The 25,672-nt window shown below is 41.2% G+C and overlaps 2 protein-coding genes across 3 annotated transcripts; one reads left to right on the top strand and one right to left on the bottom strand.

The window, feature by feature from the left end:
- Positions 1-384: 384 nt before the first annotated feature.
- zgc:65811 (uncharacterized protein LOC393524 homolog) lies at positions 385-7,897 on the top strand. 2 transcript variants are annotated; one of them, XM_005940759.3, is made up of 9 exons: positions 385-518; positions 757-868; positions 3,185-3,290; positions 3,394-3,491; positions 5,185-5,259; positions 5,352-5,453; positions 5,715-5,810; positions 5,935-6,018; positions 7,067-7,897. In XM_005940759.3, the coding sequence occupies exons 2-9, from the start codon at positions 803-805 to the stop codon at positions 7,154-7,156; spliced, it is 717 nt and encodes a 238-aa protein (XP_005940821.1). In that variant the 5' UTR covers positions 385-518; positions 757-802; the 3' UTR covers positions 7,157-7,897. The 2 variants fall into 2 exon arrangements, with proteins under 2 accessions (XP_005940821.1, XP_005940820.1); XM_005940758.3 differs by having other exon boundaries at positions 6,269-7,897.
- On the bottom strand, positions 7,396-19,692 carry LOC102290253. The gene is made up of 14 exons (XM_005940760.3): positions 17,969-19,692; positions 17,468-17,623; positions 17,175-17,293; positions 15,460-15,631; positions 15,230-15,348; positions 13,411-15,070; positions 13,036-13,146; positions 12,621-12,796; positions 12,410-12,501; positions 11,015-11,148; positions 10,723-10,903; positions 9,830-9,959; positions 9,634-9,694; positions 7,396-8,253 (listed from the first exon to the last, which is right to left on the bottom strand). Exons 1-14 carry the CDS (start codon positions 18,474-18,476, stop codon positions 8,234-8,236), a joined length of 3,639 nt encoding a protein of 1,212 aa, XP_005940822.1. The 5' UTR covers positions 18,477-19,692; the 3' UTR covers positions 7,396-8,233.
- Between the last annotated feature and the right edge of the window lie 5,980 nt (positions 19,693-25,672).

The following is a 25,672-nucleotide window of genomic DNA, read 5'->3' as shown; positions in this document are numbered from 1 at the left end:
TGTCAAATATTTGGTATTATTTTTGTATTTTGCTGTGTGCACAGAACGGAAGCCACACGTGTGCTGTGTGGGACTCCTCCCCCCCACCCCACCCCACCCAAAAAAACAAGAAAAAAAAAGAAATAAGAAAGATTATAACTGTAATAGACAAAAAAAAAAGCTTAGATCCCTACTCTTCGTTTTTTTTTTATGTTTATGCAAAATTAGAACATTTTAAATGACGCAAACAGTCACGGTCTGTTTGCTGGTGTGCGTAAATCACACTATTGCTGTCTTTTTAACTCTCGTTTCTCCCTAAGTTTCCTTTTCTTTCTTCTTCTAAAATAGATCCGTTACTGCGCCTTCTCATGGGTCAAAGCATGTGTCACTCACGTGGTTTGCCCAATGAGAAGAGGACGAAGAGGCGGAGCGTGACGCAGATCGAGTCTTGGAAAACCACACGCAGCAGCGTTCAAGATTTAGTTGTTTCGTTTCCCACCTGCTGAGCTGACCGATCAGGCAGACAAACATCGATAAAGGTATTGATCGATTGGTTTGGGAGATGATTTCGCAGCGAGCGTTTCTGCCACGCTGTGATCTATTTGAAATCAAAAAGACTACTAAACCTTTTAAACGCAATACTGGCTGCTTAATGCGCATTAACGGATTAAATAGAGTGAAATAGTAGAAACTAACACTGTATTGTATTTTTAAATGCGCATCATCTGCCAGGCCTGCTCGGAGTGGTGAGGGAATTCTGCTTTTTGCACTTTACAGACTTTCACCGTGTGTCCAGCTCAACGATCCGCTGATCATCATCATCATGGCTCTGGATGGATGTGGCTTGCTCTGCAAATATATCCTCATCATTTTCAACATCATCTTCGCGGTAAGTCCGGCTCGATTTTAATACTGCGTGGTTAATTACGGGAGGGTAGAGGGAAAGGCCAAGCATGGCTTTCGTTTTCTTTCGCCTGTTTTGTGATCAATTCTTGAGATAAACGGGCTGAAAAAGGCGTTTGTTTTTTTTACATGAAGGATTAAAAGTTGTAATTTTGCGATGAAACAGGGGTGTTGTGCCAAAAAATGGTTTCTGGTATTTGCCAAACAATTTGAACTTCTATTAATGAACTGTTGGACTCTAATCTGTAAAACATATTTCAAGTTGCAATAAAAATAACAATAGTTCTCCAAAGATATTACAGGTGGTCTGGACTGGAATGGTTACAATGTGGGTACAATAATAGAATAGAATAGAATTCAACTTTATTGTCATTGCACATGTACAGGTACAGGGCAACGAAATGCAGTTTGCATCCATCAAGAAGTGCTTTAGTGATATAGATATATTACAATATATATTAGCAATAATATAGATATGTAAGTATATTACAGAAATGGGTCTATTATGGTATGTTATAATGTACACGGTATGAAGTATGTTGTGAATATTCTATAACTATAAGTATGTACAGGCTGTAGTGAGTACAAGCTATGTACAGGATATGAACAGGATATAAATATGAAAAACTATACAGAATATGAAATAAATAGCTTTACAGAATCTGAGATGTACAGCTATACAGAAATGGGAACTATGCAAGTTGTAAACAGTTGTAGGATTAAAGATTATCGAATGTACAGAATGATTATTTACACAGAGCTATACAGTAGTGCAGTTAAGATAAGTGAGGGTGTAGATAGTTTCTACAGAGGCTAAAAGAGTCTTACAGATACTTACAAAACAGGTCATTTATTTTATTTATAATCCCATAAATCACATTGGCTACAGTTAGTTTACCGATATAAGCAAAGACATTACACAAAATAAAAAAAACAACCCACGTAGAAACGTAGACTGTTTTGCACACATCACTTTTTGGAACAACACCAGGTTTCCTTGTGGTTTCGTTTCTTAGGATACCAAGAGAGGTTACTTTCATTTTCAGGAATCACCTTTACCATCAGTGTAAACTGTGGGCTTGGCACATCTATAAGCTGATAGGAACCCAACAGTATTTTATTTTTGAAATATATATGTGTGTGTGTGTGTGTGTGTGTGTGTGTGTGTGTGTGTGTGTGTGTGTGTGTGTGTGTGTGTATTAATAGTCACAAAAATAACAAAATAGGAGTTGTATGGGATGGGATCAAATTAAGACCCACCAATTCATTTTTGTTCTTAGCTATTTAGTGGGATTTCAGAAATGTGAGGTTAAATTGTACAGACTCTTTAAAATAAGGCAGTATCTCCGATGAGTGGAAGAAGAATAAAGCCGTCTGAAAAGAAGAAGTGAAAACTTTCCTAAACAGCATGAACAATGCTGCCGCGGATAGATGATTACCCTTCACACCTCGGTGTTTTGTGCAGCAACTGAGAAACCAAATGCCACCACGTCAGAGTCTTAGCTTACACTATACTTCAAAGTCCATAATAGTAGTCCCCACTAAGGCTCCTCAAAAGCTGGTATGTCCTCAATCTCAGCTTTCACCTGTTTCTTTCTGACCCTCCTCCACCTCGTCTCCTGACACCACTTCCAGAGTTGTGAGTAAAATCCTGTCAGCCTCATTTAGCCATCACATCGTTCTGTGACCAAACAAGACCTGAAACATGTTTCTATGAAACACGATATGTAAATTATCTGTAATAAATGTAAATATTTAAAAATAAAATCTTTTGAGTGCCGGACAAAAAGACTGATACGACATGGTATCACTGCGACATTTTCAACTTCTTTAATTCTATAAACTCTGTCTTATTGCAACATTTGTAGCAGGTTTCAGTGCCAGTGTTGGTATGCTTGACAATCAAAAAAACAAAGTGAGAGAACTTTATGGTATTGGATAAAATACTAAATAATACTTTATACTATAATACTAAATGGTTTAACTTTTCTATTTTAACTGTTCTTCTTGGTTCTGTATGACATCACAGCATCAGTCCCGCCCACATCCCGTGTAAATGTTATGCTTGCGAGGGACAGCCAATCAGAAGAAAGCTGTCTTAAATGCCTGAAATGCCAATTTCTTGGTTGTTTGTCCCCTCTGCCAGCTGTTCTGCACAGTGTGAAAAACACTCATCTGTCACACAGCATGGTTTATAAATATAGACCCTAAAAACCTATATTTCAGTAACCAGAGGGTGTGAAAGTAACCAAGAATGTTGTTCATTACACTTTTGTCCTGGTTTTATTTCCTCATGTGACAGGTGGTGGGGTTTGCCTTCCTTGGACTTGGCTTGTGGTTGAGGTTCAGCGACAACACAAGAGCGATCTTCCATGTGGAGGAATTAAGCTCCAGCGCATTTGTTATGGGTCGGTGCATTTATTAGGTCGAAGAATCACGATGGTACATTTTGCTCCGATGCATATTTAACAGGCAGAAACGGCCCTCTTTCCCGCTCCGTTTTGTTAACAGGTGTGACTGTGCTGATCGCTCTCGGGGCAGTGATGCTGTTTGTGGTGATGTTTGGAGACTACGGTGCCTGCAACGAGAAGAGATGCGCTCTGCAAGTGGTGAGTTGTTTTGATGGGTAATGCATGTTGGCTTACAGTCTCACTTTTCCGTAAAGATGGGTGTCAGACCAGCTGTTTCCTGTGCTGTGACCACAAAACCCTGTGTCGCACAGTGGTTACACCTTTTAACTGTTATGGGAAAGTTTTAGGTTGCTTTTTAGGTTTAGTCAGAGAAACCAAAACAAAAATGTGTTAGTAACGTTTGGTATACCTCTAGTAATCCCATTTGGTCTCGTTTCTTAGGAGTCATTAAAAAAAAAACCCAAAAAGTGCCCTGCAAAGACATGTTCAGAACAAGCTTAAATACCCCGCTGCTTCCTGGAGGACTCCTTTGTTCATTAACTTTATGGCAAATTTTAACGTTACTGTTCAGGCTTTTATCTGTGTTTAACAGGAAGACGGTGAAACGTTTTAAAACCACCCCAGTGCCAGCATCAGAGGTTAAGGTGAATGCTGGAAATGGTGCTTAAATGTTAGAGCACATGCATCACCTACATGCTGGTGCAAATGGTAAAATCTGTGTAAAGTCGTTATTCAGATCAGATCCTTGATTCTAACGTGTACATCAAGTTCAACAAGTTGTTACAACATAATTTCTGTGGAACCACAGAGACAAGTCAGAGTGCCAGAGGAAAGTAATTAATAAGCTGCTCTCCGAGTACTCAGTCTTCTCCTTTCATCGATGACACAATGAAACAGCAAGGAAGGACGGACGGCTATTTACAGAGCTTCTGCTCCCCCCATCAGTCAAATAGTCTAAGATGATATGAGATACAAGGCAGGTTAACATCATGTGGCATACTAAGTGTTAAAAGCCGACTTTGTTTAAAGTCAAACAAAAGCCGAGCGTGGCATTGTGGTAAAAAAAAAAAGCTTTGTTTTTATTGATGCTACTGCCATTATTGGTTCTGTTTATATAGTTGGTTCCCTATTGATTCCCCTTATTGCTGCCAGATCAGTAAGCCTACTAAGGTTTTTAGCATCAGTGCAAATATTTTATCCTATCTGAGTCTAAACACAGTGTAGAAATAGAGTGCAGAAAGGTTGGCGTGTGTCTCTGGTCTGCAGGAGCTGCACGGCTACAAGTTTAGAGATTTGCAATGCAAAACTGTCCCAACCCCACCAAGCAGACAAGGTCTTCACGCAACTGCATTGAATTGTGCAATTCCATCCATGGATCATGCACTAGAATATCATGACTTTGAATATTAAAAGAGGTTTATAATTGTTAGCCTCAATGACCGAAGTTAGGAACTTCAAGAAAGCTAGCTAATTGCTTTCTTTTAAAGACAGAAGGCCAACATATGGATAAGAAAGTTTGGCCAGCTGCATAAAAGAAAAGAATCTGGTCGTTTATTTCTTTTAACCACCCAAAAGACCACACTGACTCACTGCTCCATCTTTTGGTTTAGATTGGTATTACATCAAAAGTACAGCACAGCTCGAGCTCAACTTAAGTTGATTTCTCTTCAACACAACATGCAGATGTTTTGCACATAAAGTTGCAGAATTTGTTTCTTCACATCTTGCTGAAAGCTGTAGTTACTTTTGGGAGGTCCTTGTTAGAGTTTACTGCAATGTTAAGCCTCGTCTTCTCTTGATGCACCCACATAAAACTGGAAAAGCTGTTTCACTTCCTGTTCCTGTGTGTTTAAAAGTGTTAAAGTTAACAGAGTTCTTCCTGTCCCTTCAGTTCTCCGCCCTTCTGGCCATGCTGGCTACACTGGTAGTTGTTGTTGGAGTGCTTGCCAACATTAAAAGCCATGAGGTGAGAGAAAATACTGATAAAAGGGATGAAAATCAATTATGTGTCCAGTATGTCCTGACCATAAGATTGTATTTTGATCTCTCATGTTAAAGGTTGGACTCAAGTTTGCCGAGTTCTATGCTAGCTTGTATACTCTCTATGTGGCCAATCAAGACCCAGGAATTGCTGTCACACTCACCTTCATCCACAACACTGTACGTATATAAGCTGCTGTTTTTCATTTTTACCTAATACTAAATTTTAACTCTTACTTCCTGTATACTCAAGTCTTTTCTGCTTTATGCATACAAGTTATATGGCTGATACACACCGAGAAGACGTCATTGTCAGTCGTTTCCATCAATAACTGTGGAAGCAGTAAGGGTGTTTAGTTTCTCCACAGGGCTGCGCAGGGTAGTGTTTAAGACTTGTTTTTTGCCTCCCTTCACCTCTTCCTTCATCTGCCTGCTTTGCAGCTTCACTGCTGTGGAGTGACTGGCATCTCCATAATAGAGCTCGTTAAGCAGACCTGCCCCAAACCAGATGGGTTTTTTGAATACATCAAGATGGATGTAAGTTGGTGCCAATAAATGAAGCAGTTTACAGTGGTCCTGCCACCACTGCGAACTGCACTGCTTTACCTCTTTCACTCAGCTGTACTGTACTAGATGCTCAGTTTGTTCGGTCTTCCTGCAGAGCTGTTCTGGCGTCATTGCAGATGTCTTTATCGGTAAAGCACCAATGATGATGGGCATCTTCGTTGGAACTGGAGTGCTCCTGGTAGGCAAATAATGCGTGTTTACTTTGCAACAAGTAAAGCTTCAAATGAGTTGGCAAATGCTACAAATAGTAGGGAAGATAGTGTTGTTCCTGTTACTATTAGCTTATACACAGTACTAAAGGTTCTATATTGTTGTTCATGTCAATGGCCATACATTAATCACTTTGCACTCCTCTCTCTCTTAAATACTTCTTTCCCCTCCCTTTTCGAACTTTTTCTTCTCATTTTATTTCCCCAATCATTCCAAAGTTCATTGCTCTGATTTGCAGCATTACCCTCAGCAGAAAGATTGTTTCTGCCTCAACACCTCAGTACATTATCCTGACTCAGACCACTTCTACTCAGGCTAACTTTCAGCCAGTTCAGCATGAAGTAGTCACCAGCACACATGCTGACCAGGAGCCTGTCTTTTTCACTCCTCTCAGCGCAGCCAACATCCCTGTGGCTTATGCTTAGTGCACTCTTCATTCTCACTGCGCTTTTCTCGCCATTTTGATTTTACTCCACATTGCTTTAGTGTGAATTACACATACTCCATCTGCTGCTCTCAGCATTGTCTCAAATTTTTATCATTAGCAGTTATAGGAGAAATCCAACCTAACACACACACGACTTAGCTTACAGTTGACAGGTTTGACAGCAGATCACAGCATTTAGCAAATGAGTTTTCACATTTTTAAAATCACCAAAGTTGCTTCATCTGCAGAAGGATTGACATTTGCTGGCAAAACGGTATAAGAAACCCTCTGGCGCTCTGAATATTCCCTCCACCACTAGTCAACTCTTCAATCTTTACTTTAGTGCCTTTAAACACACACGGCCAGTACATCAATACGGTTGGATTTGTCCTGTTTGTTTCGACCTCACACTTTCTCAAACATTTCTGTAGCTGCGTGCTGATTGCTGTGGCTGGAAGTTCTAGCCTCCTTCACACTCTTTCACCTGTTGCTGGTTCAATTCTCGGGATGATGTAGTGGGTTGGTCATTGCATAGCTCTTTATCCCATCCCTGCTCTTTACTTGCCCTCCTCCTTTGTCTGCACAACAGATGACTGCCATGATCTGCGCCATAGTTCTCCTGAACCAGCTCAAGAATGCCCATCGGGAGAGGACAGTGTACTATTCAAATGTGTACTAAGAGGCGGATTAGGGTTTTACACCCTTAACCACCTCCTGTCAAAGGCCACTGCTTTACATACAAGCAGCACATCAGTGTTTACATATTTTCCTTTAGCTATGATTACATTACTTCAGAACCATATTTTGATTAAAAGGCTTTTTTTTAAAGACATTTAGCTTAATAAATCCTGTAACATGTTGTGCACTAACCTCACTGGCCTCTAGATTATTGTGGACAAACCCAGCCATGAGAACACATTAACAAATTCAGCTGGTAAAACATGAATTTTTTTTTTTTTTTTTTTAAACATTTTTTCTCCTGAAAAGTTACACTGTTTATTTATGAATGAGTATTAGGGCCACGTTAAAGGGGGAAGAGAAACAACGTGGCCATGAGCATACAGACACTGAAGGTGCAGAAAGATGCATCTGGTTAAAATAAAATGGCTTGAGATTGACAGATGCAAGGACATTTATGGTCACACTTATGCAGTACAGATGTTGAATGATCATCTTTGTTATAGTAGAGGTCCAATTACAGCAAGGTGTAGCATGTTGGGTGTCATCGCTCTAATGTGAGCTTCAATTTCACATTACCTTTAGTGGCTGTATACTAGAGTATTGTTAAGATTTTTAGATTTCTGGTAGAGGTTGCAGAGGGCCAAAGAGCAGGTCAAAAAACAAGAACAGCAAAAAAGACAGCCAGGTACCCGAGAGAGGTTCAGTTTTAGGTCAAACTGTTTAAACATTCCAGACTCAATGCTTCAGAAGACTTGTTTCTGTAAAAGCTTTCATCCTGAGAAAAGGGAAAAAAATAAGCTCACGTTTCATTCCTTTGTGTTTTGCTTGTTAACTTTTTTTTTAAATTTATTTATTTATTTTTTTTAAATGACACAATGTTAACCGTCTTGCTGATAAAAAAAATAAATAAATACATTTCAAAGGCTAAATGCCTCCAGTTGTCTGTCACTTGTTTTCTTGCCCTGTACTACTTATTTGTACTATTTAGTTATAGAAGCAAAACCTCCAGAGACACTCGTTTCCATTAAGCGACAAAAATCAAGTTGCACTTGTGTAATACTCTTTATTTCGTTGCTTACACACCAGTGTTTGGACCTGTGGAGAAAAAAAAAAAAGTTAATGTAGTCATTTCACGTAATAAATGAGAAACACTGAGCACTTTATTAGGAACACTGGGTAGCTGTGTGAAACCTGACCAGGTGGTTTCTGTGAATGGAAACTCCAGTAATATGAGCTCCAAGGATAATTGATGTAGCTACATTACTCATCACACCATGCTTTACAACTTTGAGGAAGTTTATCGCAGAATGACAGCGTAGCAGGAAATCATGCCACCCTCTTGGCTCGTTTAACCACCAAATAACAACCAGCGCAATGACCCATCTGGGTCTTGTTACTGCATGTGGTTTGCAACAACAGTGGCAGCAAGGTCACAAACCCCTCACGGATCAAACAGAAACCTTTGCAATGTGTTAGAACAGGAAGTACATAATGTGCAAGTCTGCATCATTGTGATTTCAGCAGACTAGAATCTGAAAGCATTTCCCATCCTTTTAGTTTTTTTGGATATTAACTAAGGGTTTGAGAAAAATATTACATTTAAAATGACAGATTTCTGCAGTTTCCCCCCCACTTTGTTATGTTTTCACAGAGTGAAAAATGATTTGATACACAAACTTAGGCAACATCAGTAATCGGCTGTAAACCCTCTGGCGTCAACGACTGCTGAAGCTCAAGGAAACTGACAAAAAACAAAAACAAAAAACCCAAAAAACCTTAATTTTTACATTTGGCTTCAGATGCTTTCAGGTCCTGCTTGTTTTTGAAACTTTCTGCCTCAGGTAGTGAAAAGTGTTGAGACCAACTTCCCCCGTTTAGGCACATTCTTTTATTTACCGGGTTCACGTGTTTAGTTATCGCCCATCAGTACCCAGCGGTGCCTTGGCCTTTGTAGTTTAAGAAGTGCCGTTCAGGTTGAGCATTAGACTGAATCTGAGTTCCTGTAGCGCCACATATACACAGTCATGCTACAACACGGCCTTCACCACACTGAACAAGTGATTCTTTAGAGCTCGTTCTTTGCTTCAAGTTCATCATTCTTTCCAAAGAAGGCGTTTATTTAGATGCGATGAGCTAAGTCTCACCTGGCCCCTCTGTTTTTGTCTATTACCACATTACACAACATAAATGTCAACTTGCGTCATCATGTTCTGAGGTTTTCCTGCACATTTGTTAGCAGATTTTCAACCACTGAATCCTTATTGCTTCATCGCCAGTCTACTTGGGCGTCGTATAGAATGAAAAGTTAGAAAACCTTGTTTATCTAAAAGTCTGCAGATATCAGATTTTATTAACGAGTGTTTAAATTAAAACAATTTTCAGTCAGGAATCAAAACTTTTCAAAATTGGAACAAGTATTTTTATACTTTTAAATGAACAAGCTGCCCAGTGTTTCATTTCTCTTTATGGTCTTACCTTCGAGGCATCTTAGGGTGCAGTCATCAGAGCACAATTCTGTCAGGCACAAGAAGTGGATCTGAGTGAGAAGGGAAAGAAAAACCAAAAACAATAGCATTACTACCCGAGTTCACTTATCTGCACTGGGCCTGAACATGAATGTAACTTATACACAAACAGCTGTTTACTTGTGTGCATCTTAGGTGGGAAATACCTCTGGGTCTTCTCGGAGGGAGCCCCCTTTAGTCATGTGTGGTGGAAGAGAGAGGAAGCTGTAAATTGCGATCTTCTGGACCTGCAAGTCCGAGGTCGGAAGCATCTGCAAAACCCCCAGGCTGCTGCAGCTAAACGACATAACAGTGACATGCCTTTACAACCAAAGACTGACCAACAACTGGCATTAAAGAAGCCCCATTCTTTAATGTTGGAGCTTTGTGGCTGCAAGGTTGCCTTCACACAGTGTCAGCAGTAATTTTGGCAAGACAACGCAAATCTTCATTAAAAAAAAAAAAAAAAAAAAGATCATGACGGCTTTAAAATCAAAGCAGTACAAACATCCACACACTGTGTTACTAGGTAATCCCCACCTGACTGAGTTTGAATTGTGGAAAGTGGAATTTGTGACACGAGGCTTTAGTAAAAATCCACCAATCATTTCCTCCAAGATGGTTAAGATTTTTGTTTTGTTTTTTCTTTGCATATTTTGCGGGTTTCACGCAGCTTTCAGGAACAGGTTTTAACCTCATACTCATCTACTTGCAGAGGCATGACTGGCATCTATTAGTGCACTAATTGATTAGCAAGCTTTGCAAAGTCAATGGCATTTCTTAAATTGCTGGCACAGCTATCAAATTTACAATTAAAATGGCCGTTTATACTGTTAAACTCGTGTCCTTTAACATGAACAACCACAGAGAAACTGTTTTGCAATTAACTAGAAAATTAGTACTTACTAATACAACTACAGTTTCATGCAGTGTGTCCATATCCCCGAGCACACTAAACCACTGATCATGTTAAATGGTCACTGGGGCAGCCAGCAATATGAACAACAACAACAACACCACCATCTGTGAGGACATCATTTTCCTCCTTGTATAAACATACCCATCATAAACAAGAATCCCACTGGGATATGGAGCATCAGTGTAAGCCAGGCAGGAGTGAACCAGCAGCACAAGTGTGGACTCTGAGGGGTCCTTCAGGCTAACCTCCACATAAACTGTTCTGCCCTGCAAGAGGCTGAGAGGGAGGTGAGCCTCAGGGTGGTAGCTGGTGAAAGACTCATCTGCAGGGAAAAAGAAAAACGCTTTAATAAAGTGTTTAAGAATACTCTGCTTACTGGCTCCACGCTATGATCTGGTCCTTGAACAGAACACAGATGTTAAAGAAAAATTACCTTTGGCAATTCTCAGTTGCACAGTGACAGCAGCTGGTGTTGGCTGTGTGAGAGGAAGAGGAGGCTGTTCATCCATCACATGAAACTTCACTTCACCTGGAGAATCTGCTGAGGAACTACATCCCACCATAAACCTGTGGAGGGAAGGAGACGGACACACACACACACACACAAATTTTTTTGAAACAATACACAATTGAAAAGCAGCTGTTGATCAAAGCACTGCTTAAAGAACAAAAACAAAATGAAAGAACATAATGGAAACAAGAACAAGCTGAGGATGAAGCCTTGATGGCGCACTTGTGAGATTAGAAAGCCTTTTACAAGATTCTGGTATCTTATTTACCTAAAGGCAGCTGGTTTGGTGTCAAACTGTGCGCCACACAAGAAGCAAGTGACTATGTAAATACAGAAGACGTAGAAAACATTTACCACCACAGAGAAAATACAGAATGGCCACTGCAGTGGGCCAGGCACATAATTCAGTTGTGAAGATCTAATATTTATGAGATTTTGATGAGTGTCATAACAGCTGGGGGAGGCATCTTTTCTGAGCAGCTGAGACCAAGTCATTTTCATCTTTCACTTCCTATTGAACCCATCGACAGCTGAGAGTTTTAAATAGGGATGAAAAATGATATAAAACGAGGTACTTCTCTTTCATGTTGCAATTTGTCATTAAAGGAAATATAGTTAAAAAAAAATATCAATGTGTTGGAATCAGCACCCTCCATCTGTCAGCTGAAAGTGAACAGTTTAAAGATTGGACGATTGTCATGGCATCAAAAATGGTGGACATGGATTAAAGCTGAAAACACTTTGCCTCCATGTTGGACACCTGTGGACAAATAGCAAGTACTTTTTTTTTTTTTTTAAATTTCCCCACAAAACACTGGTTGAGAAAGATTGAGCACATTTGCTCAAACTGTTGACAAACCACAGAACAATGACTTTGCTTTTCCTCACTTCCCGTTAGAAATCACCAAAAAGTAAAAAATATTTCCCAAACAAAAAAGGTAAACTTTCGTACAAGGAGGATTACACATAAAATTCAGTGTCTCAAAACTTGATTCATTTCAATAATTGTAGCTCATGAAAGTCAAAGTCCAGATAGAATCCAGTATAGCATTATCAGGGTATTTCAAGTTACTATTCAAACAGTTTAAATATTGTATCCTTGTCCAAGCACACAAGCAGGGTCATGTTGAGGTCAAATCAGAAGTCTGACAACCTTCAGACAAACGGGAGTATAAACCACAGAAGGATTTTGCAGAAACGGCGAATATTTAAGAGAAAACAATCTTTCCTGCTACAGCTGAATGGTTAAAGCTAAGTACTACAAGGCTGCTGGCAATTGTTACAAAAGCAAGTTTCCTGTAAACAGCAGTGACATACCTTAAAGGAGAACTCTCATGTGCAGAATCGCCGTTTTGGTAAGGAAGTAAACCTCGAACTTCCAAAAGATGAACCACCGTCTCGCCAAGCATCTATCAAACATATATTTTTAAAAAGTTTTAATTTATTCTGCAACAGTGGCGTGTGTTTGTCCATTTTTCCTTCTTTTTGGGGGGTCTACATGATGTGATAACATAGGAATGTGCCTTACATGTTTGTTTACTCCGCAGCCATCCAGAGGTACAATGTAGATGTCAAGATCAGGGGTCAACCTCTGCAGCGTGCAGGAAGCATTAATGTCCTCAGGGGAATGAGCTGGAGGAGCAACTGTGGGCTGTACTACAGAGTCAGGCACCGCAAAGACGCAGTACTGTCCCACTGTACAGCCTGCCGACACACATGCAGAGTGGGAAATAATTATTGGATCCCCTGCTAACTACAAGAAACATTGTGCCGCTGTGCTTGCAAACAAGGATCTCACCACCAAGCCATGTTTTGCTTGGGGATCAAATACTTATTTAAGGCTTCAAGCCTGAGAGTCGTTGCATTAGTCATTTGCTTTCCCCCTTTACAGTCGTCATCCTTTTAGACAAGTGTTTACAAGCTTTGTATTGTGTGAGACTTACCCTTCACAGTGTTTGAACAGCAGCCTAAAGAGTTACTGCAATCAGTATCTGACACAGATCCAAGGCCGCAGGGTGAGGCGGAGGGCGTGTACGTGTGGGCCTCGAGGTAATCTGAGAGGAAAGCAAACAAAACAAGGAGAACTTGTTATGGATGACTCAGCAGCATGAGATGGAAAATATGCAATACAGGTGTGTAATTACAGCCACAACATTAGGCCGAGGGTTTCCTGCCCCCTTGTGGTGGTGATCTGAAGTCAAAACACTGCTTTTCTGTTTAAGCACAACATTTCAGTGCAGTCAAACTAAAACTGTAAGACCAAACATTTAAACTGCAAGGCATTCAAGATTGATAAACCCTTAAATGTGATCATTTACCTCTCACTTTGTCTAGATTCTCTTTCACATCTTCATCAGGTTTCTCAGATTGCTCATTATGGTGCTGCTGAGTAATATAATGTGAATATAAACTATGGAAAGGATTGTGCAGTGGCGGAGGGATGTTAAAATATCCTGCCATCATGCCATAGTCAAAGTTTGAGTGAAGCTGAGATTTAGCAGATTTGTTTTCAGAGTTTATGCTGCCTGTAGGATGGAGCTCGTTGCCTTCGGGCACTTTAGATGGGTAGTATAGATAATAGAAAGGACTATGCATCCAGTTATGAAAACCATACACTGATTGTGCAGGTGGAGTCAGATGTTGAGCTGGAGCAGAAGGTGCTTGAAGAAGATTGGGTGAAGCTGGAGAAACTTGGTTTCCAGGTCTGTAATACATCTGAGAGTAATGATAATAAGGGTGGTAGTAGTACTGGTAAGGATTCAGTTGATTGATGAATGATTGAGTGTGAGGAGGGCGTTGTTGAGGCTCAAGTTTATGATGGGGACCTTGTGGGACTGGAGGCAGCACTGCAGGAGACACAGATGCAGAGCGACTTGCATCATTGTGCTCTAAATGAACTTTAGCAGACAAATTAGGATGTTTGATCTGCTCTGTGCTATATTTTTCAAAGTTCTTGTGTGCTTTTATGTAGGCATTCATGTTGTGCTCATTTACTGGAAGAATTTGTGAAGGAGGAAGTGGTGAGGAATTCGACAAGTTTGTTTCTCCAGGCATGTCGGGATGTGATGGAACCAGTCTTACAGCCTCACCCCTTGAAATATGTGGAAAGTAATAGTAGTAAAGATATGGGTTTAGAAGGTGAGGAGCATGAGTTTCAAGGGTTTTGTCAACCAATTTAGCATTTTCCGGTTGGGCGTAGGGATAAAAGGTAGTCTCTGACACAGGTGGAGGGAACTGGTCCGAGGTGACTTTCCTGATGCTCTTAGACTGTTCAACATTGGGAGCCAAAGCTGAAAATTCATGTTTACGCAAGTGAGCTGAAGAGATTTCGTGAGAAACATCCAGACCTGAATCAGGGTTTTGAGGTTTGCCAGAAAGGGGGATTTTGGGGTGATGGTAGTAGTGGTAGTATGGATTGAAATCGTGTCTCAGAGGCTGGAAATGCGGCGCTTCGAGCTGAGCTGGAAAGCCTGTAGGTGTGACACTGTGCTTCTCAGAGAACGCCAAAAAAGGAGTTTCTTGATTTTTTCTTCTTTCTGGGTTCTCCCGACGTAAATCTTCCATTTCTTCAACGAGTGACGGAGGACTGTCATACGGCTCCCAGAAAGGCATCTGGTAGACGTAGTAGGGTTGATAATCTGGCTGGAAATCAACAGGAGGGTGAAGCTGAGAGCTAGAAGTCGGCTCAGGAGTCAAAGATGCTGGAGTAGGAGAATCATATGAAGCATGTACTTTAGGACTGGCATAATTATGGTGATATGTAGGGTGAGGATAGTACGGTGGAGCCAGGTAGAAAGGAGGGGCCCATGGAAAAGGCTCCTGAGCCCCTAACATAGGTTCTTCTGCCCCCCTGGTTAGATGAGCTGGGTTGTTGACCAGAGGCTGAGTGTTAACGGAGAGCTCTTCAGGAGAAGACATAGGGCAGGCAAGTGTGAAGATTTCCTTGCCTATCTGGAGAGGAAGTATATATTCTCCATCCTGGAGGAGGAAAAACAAAACAAAACAACATTTAAAGACCACAGGAAATGACAATATGCACATGTAGTAATCATCAGATACGATGATTATGCTGGAGAACCAGATGGGCTAAAGAGTCTTGTCTAGTCTGTCTTGTGTACAGTATGCTCTGAAGTTCACCTTTTCTGTGATGCCACATGTAATAAACGGAGCAGCAATTACAGTATCTGCATCTTGCTTAGCCAAAGTGTAGCCACACTGCTCAGCCAACAGAGCTAGAGGGGTCCAATCTCCTCTCACTGCAGACAGAAGAGAAATAAAAGTTCATATTTTATTCAACATATGAGGGCAAAAGGCTAAACTATTATCTAAATTAAGTTTGATGCCAATAGAAAGAAAGGGGAGCCTACCATTTACTCTCTGCTTCTCCAAAGGAGTCGATTCATGTACTTTGACAGTCATCCCATGTGAAGAGCAGCAGAGGGAGGATAGCCCCACAGTGTGAGGGCTGATCTGAGAGACTGGACAGGATATCTTGACCGGGGTTCCCCTCCATAGCAGGGGCAGCACATAACTGCCATCCTGAATAAAAGCAGAGAGCATTTATACCACCCTTAGCTAAAAACACCCCACCTTAGACCATACATGCTCAGGATTTTAAAAGAGAAACATTTGCCAGATTCAAAGATTATTTAACGTGAATGTACAACTCATCTGATCAGTCAAAAGGAGGAAGGTTTTACAAAAAACTCAGGTTTTTTTCTAAATAACAACAATTAGCCCAGTTTTGGACATTTTTCATATAATTTGACACTTAAAACTGTATCAATGCAGCCATAAACAAACACACTACATTATTTTTTGTAGTTTTGGCTGTTTTGCCTCTCTGGCTTTAAAAGGGGAAAATGAAGGGGAAAAAAAACATGTGATTGAAGTGTAAACTTTACTAAAAAATTGCATTAACTCCTTAGGAATAACAGTCATTTTTATACACAGTCCAACATTTTTCAGAGGTTCCACATAAACTGCTTAGACTTGGGGACAGCAGAAACTTTACAAGTGGAAAAATCAATAATCTGGTGCAGTGTTAAAAAGAATGACTGCATTGACTGGCTCAGCTGCAACAACGGGCCTGGAAGACCACAGAAGACAACTAAAGTGCATGATGACAGATTTATTTCCATGGTTAAGAAAACCAACTGCACAACATCTAAGCAACTCAAGAACACTCTGGAGGAAGCAGACGGGTCATTGTCAAAGTCTAAAACAAAGAGAAAAGAGTTTATGACAAGACAAAACCTAGTAATACAAACACAACATGGCCACATTAGGCTTTGTCAAAAGACATCTAAAGAGCCTGCACAGTTATGCAAAAAACAACCTTTAGACCCATCAAACCAAGAACTCGTACCAGAATGATGGGAAGAGGAAAAATGGCTTGTGATCTGAAGCACGCCACATCATCTGTCAAACACGGTGGAGATAATGTGGCACAAATTTTGTTCAGACAGAAAAAAAAAGAAAAAAAAAATCCAACTACCAGGAAACATTTACAGCTTCTTTTGAGAAGAGCAAATATTAATTTAATGTTTTTGTTTTTTTTCAAATCTGAATGCGTGTACCACTGTGCATGCAGCAAAACTGTGGAAGAGTTTGAATGCAGAGTTGAAGCAATGCCAGAACAAAGAAGTTCAAAAAGGAGTTATAAAGATATGGATTTTCATGAGAAACAGATGTTGTATTTAAGTGAATGTCTGCTTAGTACGTTTGTTAGTCGTACTTATTCTGATTTTCCTATCAACATTCCAAAACTGGAGGTATTTTGCTTAGATGCGTGAAAGTAAAGTTATAGAGTTGCATAAAGAAAATGTAAACGATCATTTAAATTCCACATATTTTAATAACAGAATATGTACTCTGTTTAAATCACTTTCTGTGTAATTTTTGAGTTATACTGCTAAACTGATTGGACAGCTCACAGTGCACAACACAGACGTCACATCTAGATCGTGTAACTTAATTTACTGTGGTGGCGTCTGAAGGCAAAATTACAAAAACTGTTTCAATTATTTTTTTAAGAAACGTAAAAAATTAAAATCTAAGTGTAGCACACAGACACACGCACCTTTTGAATGACATGACAAGCGTAATATGGAACCATCAAACGGAGGTCTCTCCATGTGGTCTGAAGAGTATAACCACACTGTGGTGGTAGCTGGGACAGAGGCACCGATGATTCATTCGCTGGGACACAAATAGACGACACAAAATCTTAATTTTACTAATATTAAGAAACTGTTTGGGTTTCCCAAGAGAAACCTTAAAAAAAAGAAAAAAAAAAAAGAAACACTGCAATATAGTGCAAGTATAAAATCCAGGCTACTGGAGCGCATAGACATGCAAAAGGTGTAGCATCACCTCGGTCCAGCAAGAGCTGTGCAGCTCGTCTCCTCCTGACAGTGAGGGTCATGCCGTCCTCCTCACACTCCACCACAGGGAGCAGCCTCTGCCAGCTCTCCACTGTGCTGCTGACCCGGTGACCCCTGAGCCTTGTCTGGCTTCCCAGAGACCGGACTGGTAAACAAAAACAAACCACCTCTGAGAATATGGTGTTAGTGTGAGGATTATACAGAATGTAAAGTGTGTGTGCGTGAGTGAAAGAGGGGGAAATTGGGAGTTTCATGTAGCAAACTAATGGATAAGAAAACTGGACACAAAATGCCTCTTATAGTGAAAAGATTCGTTTTAGTGGTAGAATAGTTTCTAATCATCATGAGGGATTAAAATGTACCAACTACTTTATAAAAATGACTAAAATTATCAAACTGGTTTCGTTAGGGGAGTATTAAAGTAGCAAAGTAAAACGCAAGCACAGTGAGGAGGAGCCTGGGGTCAGGTGAGTTCAGGACAGTGGCTTACCTGAAGCAGAGGACTCTGATTGGTAGTCGAGATTTGGGACGTTTGGCTCCAGCTGGCCAGCGATGACAAACTTGCCGTAAACTACGTGCTTAATTTTCCCCTCTCTGCAGTCTCCATATGAATAAACCGGCTCGTCCTCGGCTTGCCTGGGGTTGTGACGGTCACTGACACCTGTAGGACCCGAAGAAGACGCCATTTTGGGTCTTAGTCTCTTCTCGGGCTTTTCTTCGGGGCTGCTGCTGGGTTTCTCTTTCCTGCTGTGGAGGTCGTCAGAGTTTAGGAGGTCTTCTGCGCGCCTTGAGCCGAGGTCCAGCCGCTCTCCGACGTCAGGGCCGGAGGAATGACTGCTGCTGCTTTCCGTAGTTAAATGACCTTTGCTGTCATCAGGAGGAGAATTCGATTGGAAGGAGGATGCAGTAGGCTCACACCGGCTTACTAGAGGCAAAGCGATTGTTGTGATGGTGTAAATAAGCACAACACCGAAGTATCCTTTATGTTTGAAATGCATTGCCAATACGCGTTTTTGTCTTTGCACCAAAACACTGGGACGGGATGAAGGGCGGCAGTGTTTTTGTAGACTTCCTGTCAGCGCACCTGGTCACTTAATTAGCCTTAATTGGCAAAGAGGCACGCGCTCTAACCCGTTACTGTCCCAAGTGTTTATGTTGGCGCTGTTAGCATCCAGCTGCTAATCTAATACCTTTTCCGTCTAGTCATATAGCGTGTGGGATATTATCAATTTAGCATACTACTAGTTAGTCTTATTTATATACTTTCCTGAACACACACAAGATATTTCGTGTTTGTCTTGAGGGTTGTTTTTTTTACTGATTTGGTCACACACTGTGTATAGACATGATTGTGAGTGATGTCTCGGAATAATCTGGGTCTTATTGCCAAAATTAAAATAGCATTGTGTCGCTTCAGCGATCCTAGTTTTGACTGTCACGAATCTTAAATGTGTATTTACGTCTCTGTCCACTAGAGGGCAGCACTGCATTGCACAAAGTCACCGAAGATTTGAAAAGCATTATTTTACGAACCCCACTGAAATCATGTAGACTTACTAATCTGTAAGTCTGGCTAACTGTGTATGTTTCATCTTCTAATACAGTTGAGTAGCTGATTTTTTTTTAAATTAAAACATCTGGACATGCATTTGCTCAGCTACACATGTGGCTCTGTCTTTCTGATAGATGCCATTTCATCCCTGAAATTCAGATCATTTGACCCCTGCCCTCTTTTTTTGTAAGTCATTTATTTTTATCTGCTGACAGAAAAATTAGTCAGAGGCTAAAAGTAACTCACACTGGAAGAATATTTCCCCACATAACTCCTGCTTTTACTTGCAATGACTCCACTTCCTTTCATTCATTTGCATTTTGCATTTTTTTTTCCAAACTGCGTTCATTTTTAATAACTTGCTGATAAACTCCCTTTGGAGAGACCTGCTCTTGGAAAAGACTGTTTAATGGCTTTGTCAGCAGAGAAAAACTGAACCGATCAACTGAGAAAGACGGTCAGCGATAGTTTGCCACCAACTCCATTCGACAGGCAGTGAGTGTGGAGCTGATATCAGTCATGCCATCAGATTGTGGTTCAGATCAACTGACGCCAGAGAGGGGCTGCGTCCTTACAGCATTATCATCAGTGCTGTGTTTCCGCAGCTACCATGAAGTTTAGAAGAGACTGCAGAGATAATGTTAACAGCTACGCTTCTTAAAGAGGACCCAGAGCTCTGTGTGTGTGTGTGTGTGTGTGTGTGGTGGCGGTGGCGGTGGGGGGGTGTTGATCAGTTGATGGGCGCGGCAGTGGGATGACTCATATTTGGAGTTGCCTAGCTACAGGCACGAGTTGTTTTCTTTAGAGTCAGAGCATGAGTACAGTGTGCATGTCTGGCTTTCATTGAGATCGCAGGGCTTTGTGTGGGAGGCATAAACGCAGGGGTGACACCGAGCAGGAAGCGGGAGGAGCAGACATCGTCCCAAAGAGAAGAAGAAACCACGCGGGGACAAACTGGAGTTAAATGTAGTAATAAGAGCAAAGGGAAAGAAGGGGGAGGGCTACGAAAGAGCGCCCTGGGTGAGGAAGTGAATCAAGAATGAAAACCCCTAGCCAGTAACCATGGAGACAGTTTGGCTCAGCTAAATATGAGGCATTATCTTTTTTCCCCTTCTTTTTTATTAAATGTAAACGGTAGCTAGGGCACCACAGTCGACACACAAAACGTTCACCGCACACAAAGTTGTTCTGCAGCCTTCAAAAGTGAAGTGGCTCACATCCACTGTAGAAAACCTCGGCTGTGTCGAGTTCATAATAGACTCCCGAAGCTGCTCCTGTCTCACTTTTCTATTCAAACCACTGGCAGGCAGCCAGCGGGGCACAAGCAAATGCTCAGAGATAAATTCTCTTAGCTGTGCGTTTAGCCGATTCTTTGATGTCTTAATTTGATTTTGATGGCCCTTCACACAGTGTTTACCTCTGTTCTCAGCTTCTCTTCTCCTGCTTCAATAGGTATTGCAGTGTTTGCTCAAATATACAGTGTATGTTGTAAATAAAACAGTAAATGAATAAATAGATCTCTTGTTACTAAGCAGGCGAATAAAAAACAGACCAATATGAGACCAATTAGACGTAAGTTTAAAGTATTTAAAATTGTTCATATCAGCCACTAATAGTGCGTACAGCTGTACGTTCAAAACCACACTATTAAAAGTGAGATGAAATCATTGAAATTAGATTTTTTTTTTTTTTGTAATGTGGAAATTTTGAAATAGATTCAACTGTTTGAATCAGAAACTAAAAACATGTGCGCTTCATAACGTAGTATTTAAAATGTAGTTAAAAATATGCATGAATGAATATGCAATTTAAATAATTTGCATCATCGGGCACCAACAATCTGAAATTATGTTTTCAGAATAAAGATTAGGTTGAACTCAGGATTGTTTTTAAAGAAATGAGGTTATTTTTCAGGTGTATCTTTTCAGCTGCTTGTTAATAGAAAAAGCTAATCAGCTGATCTCATGGCAGCAGGTCACTGCATGTAGACATGGAGAAGTTCAAACTAAGCATCAGAATGAAGAATGAAGGTGATTTAAGTGAATGTGGCATGGTTGCTGGTGCCAAATGGGCTGGTCTGAGTGAATCAGGAGCTGTTGATCTACTGGGAAAATGTCCAGAAAGCAGCAGTCCTCCGGGTAGAAATGTCAGTGTTGGGTCAGACGACTGGGCTCACTCCTTTGACCTGTGGCATTCAGATAGTAGGGTCTGAATTTGGCGTGAACAACATGAAAGCATGGATCCATTCTGTCTTGTACCAGCGGTTTAGGCTGGTTGCGGTATGTCACGATGTGAAGGATATTTTCATGCCACATTTCTGGCCCCTTAGGACCAACTGTGCATCATTTAAACACCACAGGCTGCCTGATTATTGCAGCCCACCATGTCCATCTCTTTATAACCACACCGTGCTTATCTTCTGCTGGCTGCTTCCAAACAGGACAACACACCACACCGTAACGGTGGGTTCACTGTAGTCAAATGGCCTCCACAGTCAGGTGTGGTTTAACAGGAGATTCACATCATGGATGTCCAGCAGCTGTGTGACGCTGTCATGTCAACATGGATCAAAATCTCTGAGGAACGTTTCCAGCACTTCATCGAATCTATGCCACGAGGAATTAAATCAGGTATGAAGGCAAAAATGGGGTCCAACCTGGTACTAGTAAGGTAGCAAGCTAAGGTTTGGTATGATTTGTATATAAAAAAGAAATAGTTTGTATTAAAAATCCTGAAACCTTTTGAGCTGTTTATGTCAGTAGATGCTAACACTGTGTACAGCTGTGTGTCCGGTATTAAGACTAACACCATATTATAGTGTAACTTTGCTTAAATGGTAACATGTATTTTAAAATTGAAAAACTGGGGCCAGTTTTGTAAAACAATGGTTATTTTTGTCCATATTTATCAGGTCTTAGAGAAAAAGAACACCTGATTAAAAAGTAGTGTCGTAAATAATATGAATTAACCCACTTTTTTACATCACAGGTGTTACCCTGCTGCTCATTTTGGTTCCTAAATGAACGGTATCTTAAATGTCTTTGTCTAAAGAAAGACTTTAAAAAAAAAAGTTTTACTGGAAACTGAAACTGATGACCATCTCGCCCCAGAGCAGCAGAGAAAAGGAGGGTGGGAATGGAAACTCTGTGTGTTGGTGTGTTTCTCTGTCTGTGCCGGGTAACTCCCTTAGAAGTTGATTAATTTGGAGTACAGTTTGTTCATATTTGCTTTTCTCAAGATGCTCTGCTCACATATCCCTGTGCTTATAAACGCTTTTATGTACATGTGACTGAGCGAGCGGCTCACGCCTTGGCTGACATGCCTGTTCCGTGGCTTTTCATCAGAACCAGTCTGGTGACACCGGGAGCAGAGATAAGGGTGATGTTCTACTTTTGAAATTACACAATTGCCCCTTGGCAAATCAAGAGTTTCAACATCGACTTTTTTGGACCCCTTCGTTCACTCTGGCTTCTTCCAAGGAGTCCCAGTCACTGTTTTTATAGGAGAGGCTTAGAAATCTCAGAGCAGGGTGTGACATATTGTGAGATGGAACAGGAATGAGGCGAGTGAGACGCTAACCACAGACAGAGAGCTTTACTATTGTGTAAATACGCCAGCGACTTGGCTGTGGTCAGGCTCACTGTGTTGGCATGTAGGCACCGCTGGGATGGCTTTGTTTCACACGGTCGTGTCGAAATCCTCCCTCACTCCTCGCTCCTAACAGCCACCTTCATTAAAGGATTTTGACGTTGCCCAACCAAAACGTAGCGATCTGCTCTTTTGTACGCCTTGTTCACGTATCCGCATCACGTGGCTGGGCTGTATCTGAGGCTCGTCTCCAAACATTTTAACATGTGTCAAAGTGATAAATGATTAGCAATACCAGTGCCGCAAACAGCCGCTAAATCAAAAATGCAGGGCTTAGCTCAAGGCTTCAAGGTGAGACAGGTAATCCATGATTGAGAAGCCCTTGTCTTGGTCGGTCTCGTGGCTCATTTGCAGTAATGTGTGTTCCTGCGATTGTTGCAGAGCAGATTGAGTTCTGCTTTTCAGCTCTTTAATGAACCCAACGGTGTGCAATAAACTGAAATTGGACCGCCATGAATGAGCATACGCTGGGGAGGAATCATTATTAGTACAACACTGTCGATCACACAGTATGACGGCTGTTTTGAGTGATCCAGCACGACAAAGGGCTGTGTGTTGAGCAAGCCACCTGATTGGTTCTCCTTTAACAGTTATGGAGGCACATGATTTGTCGACTTGTGTTTGGATCTGAGAAATCTGCCGTGGCTACGCTCCGACCCCCCCCTCCCCACTCCTCCTGCTGCATGCACAACTGCGGTGTGCAAAACACCCGCTAAGTTTTTCACTCTGAAAAAAAAATGATAGCTGACTGATGCATGACTCATGGCAATTTCCTCTCCTAAAATTACACCGAGAACTTAAAAAAAAGGGGGTGCTGGCATGATTCTTGCATAACTAATGTGGCAAAAAAACAAAGAAGTCAGTTTTCCTGTCCAGGCATTCATTTTGTTTTGTTTTGGGGCTTTTTTCCTCAAACTCCCAACACTTTTCTAATGTTATGGCGGGATGAACAGGCTGAAGGGAGTGGCCTGTCGCGCTGAATAGAACATTGCAAACCTGAGCTTAACTTCGCTGCAAGGTGGGGTCGACACGCCCAGAACAGGAGCAGGCCCAACCGCATTCTCCTCTCACAGCTTTGTCTTCTCCTTTCTCCTCCTGTTTTCTTCAGCCAACATCACTTTTTTTTCTGATTGTATATTTTAAGCAATTGCAGTTTTTTTATCTGAAGTCACATTGCACAAATTACAAGACTTGATATGATCACATGCACCGATCTCCCAGCTTTCCCACAGATGATGTTTGGCGTACATTGCTGGATGATGTATGCAACTGCATTCTAAAACCTGAAGTGCGCAATTTCAACGGACTCGGATGCTTTCCCATAGGGCGGGACGTGGAACGTTAGGTCACGTGACCGAGGCGCGGCATCAGAAATAGAGAGTGTTGAAAGAGTGAGTGAATGAATGAAAGACCACTCATTCATCTGAAGGCTTCTGTAGTCTTGATTCTGCTCTTGTCATACTAAAGAACAATGTGAGACAACAGTGTTTTGTATGGAAGCATGCTTGTGTGCGCGCTTTCATGTTATGAGCCACACAGTGAGCCCTGCTGTGACCTCGAGCAGCCTCTGCTCTGGTCTGCAAGTGTGCTATTATCCTGCTGGCTCATACCTGAGGCCGAGGTAGCCTAATACGATGCTAACTCACCGCCAAGCTTTTGACTCAGAAATGTTGTTAGCCATACTTTAATTCTCAGCAGAAGCAAACAAGTGATCTCAGCCTCCCAGTCCACACACAGATTATTTTTGGATGCTTCATCTACATTGTGTTTGACTTTCCTACCTACTTGCATCTGTTGTTATTTTTGTCATCAAATTATAGTTTTTTTCAGGAAGTGCCACCTTCCACTTCCTTCTGCTGCAAACCTCGTTTAAAGATCAAAACGTCCAAATGGTCAGAGATATAATCAGTAGACTAAATGATCACGCGCAGAATACTCTATCAATTTTGCTGCTCATCAGCTCGTCTTTAACCTCGCCATATGCCCTTACACTTGCTGCAGTTGCCTAGTAACCGAATTCAAACTTTGAACTAGTCTCCGCCTCTCGTGCTTCCGCGCGGTTGACATCATCGTGCTTTACTGTAAGTTCACCTGTCATAGGGATTTACAATGCAAGTGGCATTTCAAGTTCTAACTGTGTGGGAACAATTTACACAAATTTAAAATGAGCTAAAATTAAAATATGATGACATTTCATACTCAAAAAGTCGAAGGCACTCGTTGCTGTGATGTCAGCGACTCTTTTAAAAAGAGGAACTTGTGGCTACAATTCATATTTCTTTTTCTGAGTTAGTCACACTAGACTTGGTGGCTCACATGGAAACAGCATGACTGTTGTATAGCGTAGTCGTCCAGTGCTCCATGAAGCTTCTGCTCTTAACGTGCAGCTTCTTGCAGCAGCATCTATATTTGTAGCTTTGTCTACTGTTGTGTGTAAGCCTTTGTTATTCACACATTAGCTCTATTGCCCATTGAACTTGCACACTCATACACTACACACAGAGCAAAACAGTTACAACAGAGCTTAACAAATCCAGGTCAAATTAGTTTTTGGTTTTTTTGTAGATGTCAGAAATCACAGAGTATTATCCTCCTACTCTGTGAAGCAGACAGCATCTATTTTCACACCACCAACTTGGACAACTAACTAACATGTTTCAACTTGATTGGTTAATAGAGGCATACAACCATGATGTGGAAATTCTAGTTTTTCTAATTCGGTCTTCGCCTCTTACTGTGTCCATTACTGTGAGGGAAAACAGGATGTAGAGTGTAACTGCTGTTAGATGTAGTTATGAGGCTCTGACACCAGCACGCTGCATTGTTAATGTTTGATTTGCTGTGGGTTGTGTAACACATTTTAGGCCGTAATGAAATAGTTTATGATGATATGGACTGATAGCCTTTGAAAGGAAACCTGTCATGCTCAACTTCAGCTTCAAATTCTTATTCTTTGACTCAAACAAGGGTGGCTTCAGCATGAGTCACAGGTAG

This window comes from Haplochromis burtoni, unplaced genomic scaffold (genome assembly GCF_018398535.1).
Source record: "Haplochromis burtoni strain Fernald_Lab_line unplaced genomic scaffold, NCSU_Asbu1 Contig_45, whole genome shotgun sequence".
NCBI classification, from domain to species: Eukaryota; Metazoa; Chordata; class Actinopteri; order Cichliformes; family Cichlidae; genus Haplochromis; species Haplochromis burtoni.
Note: the sequence above shows the minus strand (reverse complement) of the source record. Positions and strands in the feature narration are given on the sequence as shown.

Bases quoted from the DNA above. Each gene is read 5' to 3' on its own strand.
- zgc:65811 (XM_005940758.3), top strand. From the start codon at position 803: ATGGCTCTGGATGGATGTGGCTTGCTCTGCAAATATATCCTCATCATT. The intron at 5,260-5,351 runs GTGAGAGAAAAT...CTCATGTTAAAG, and splicing joins CCAACATTAAAAGCCATGAG to GTTGGACTCAAGTTTGCCGA. The intron at 5,811-5,934 runs GTAAGTTGGTGC...GTCTTCCTGCAG, and splicing joins TTGAATACATCAAGATGGAT to AGCTGTTCTGGCGTCATTGC.
- LOC102290253 (XM_005940760.3), bottom strand. From the start codon at position 18,476: ATGCATTTCAAACATAAAGGATACTTCGGTGTTGTGCTTATTTACACC. The intron at 17,294-17,467 runs GTGATGCTACAC...TTTGTGTCCCAG, and splicing joins ACAGCTCTTGCTGGACCGAG to CGAATGAATCATCGGTGCCT. The intron at 15,071-15,229 runs GTGAACTTCAGA...TTCCTCCTCCAG, and splicing joins CATGTGGCATCACAGAAAAG to GATGGAGAATATATACTTCC.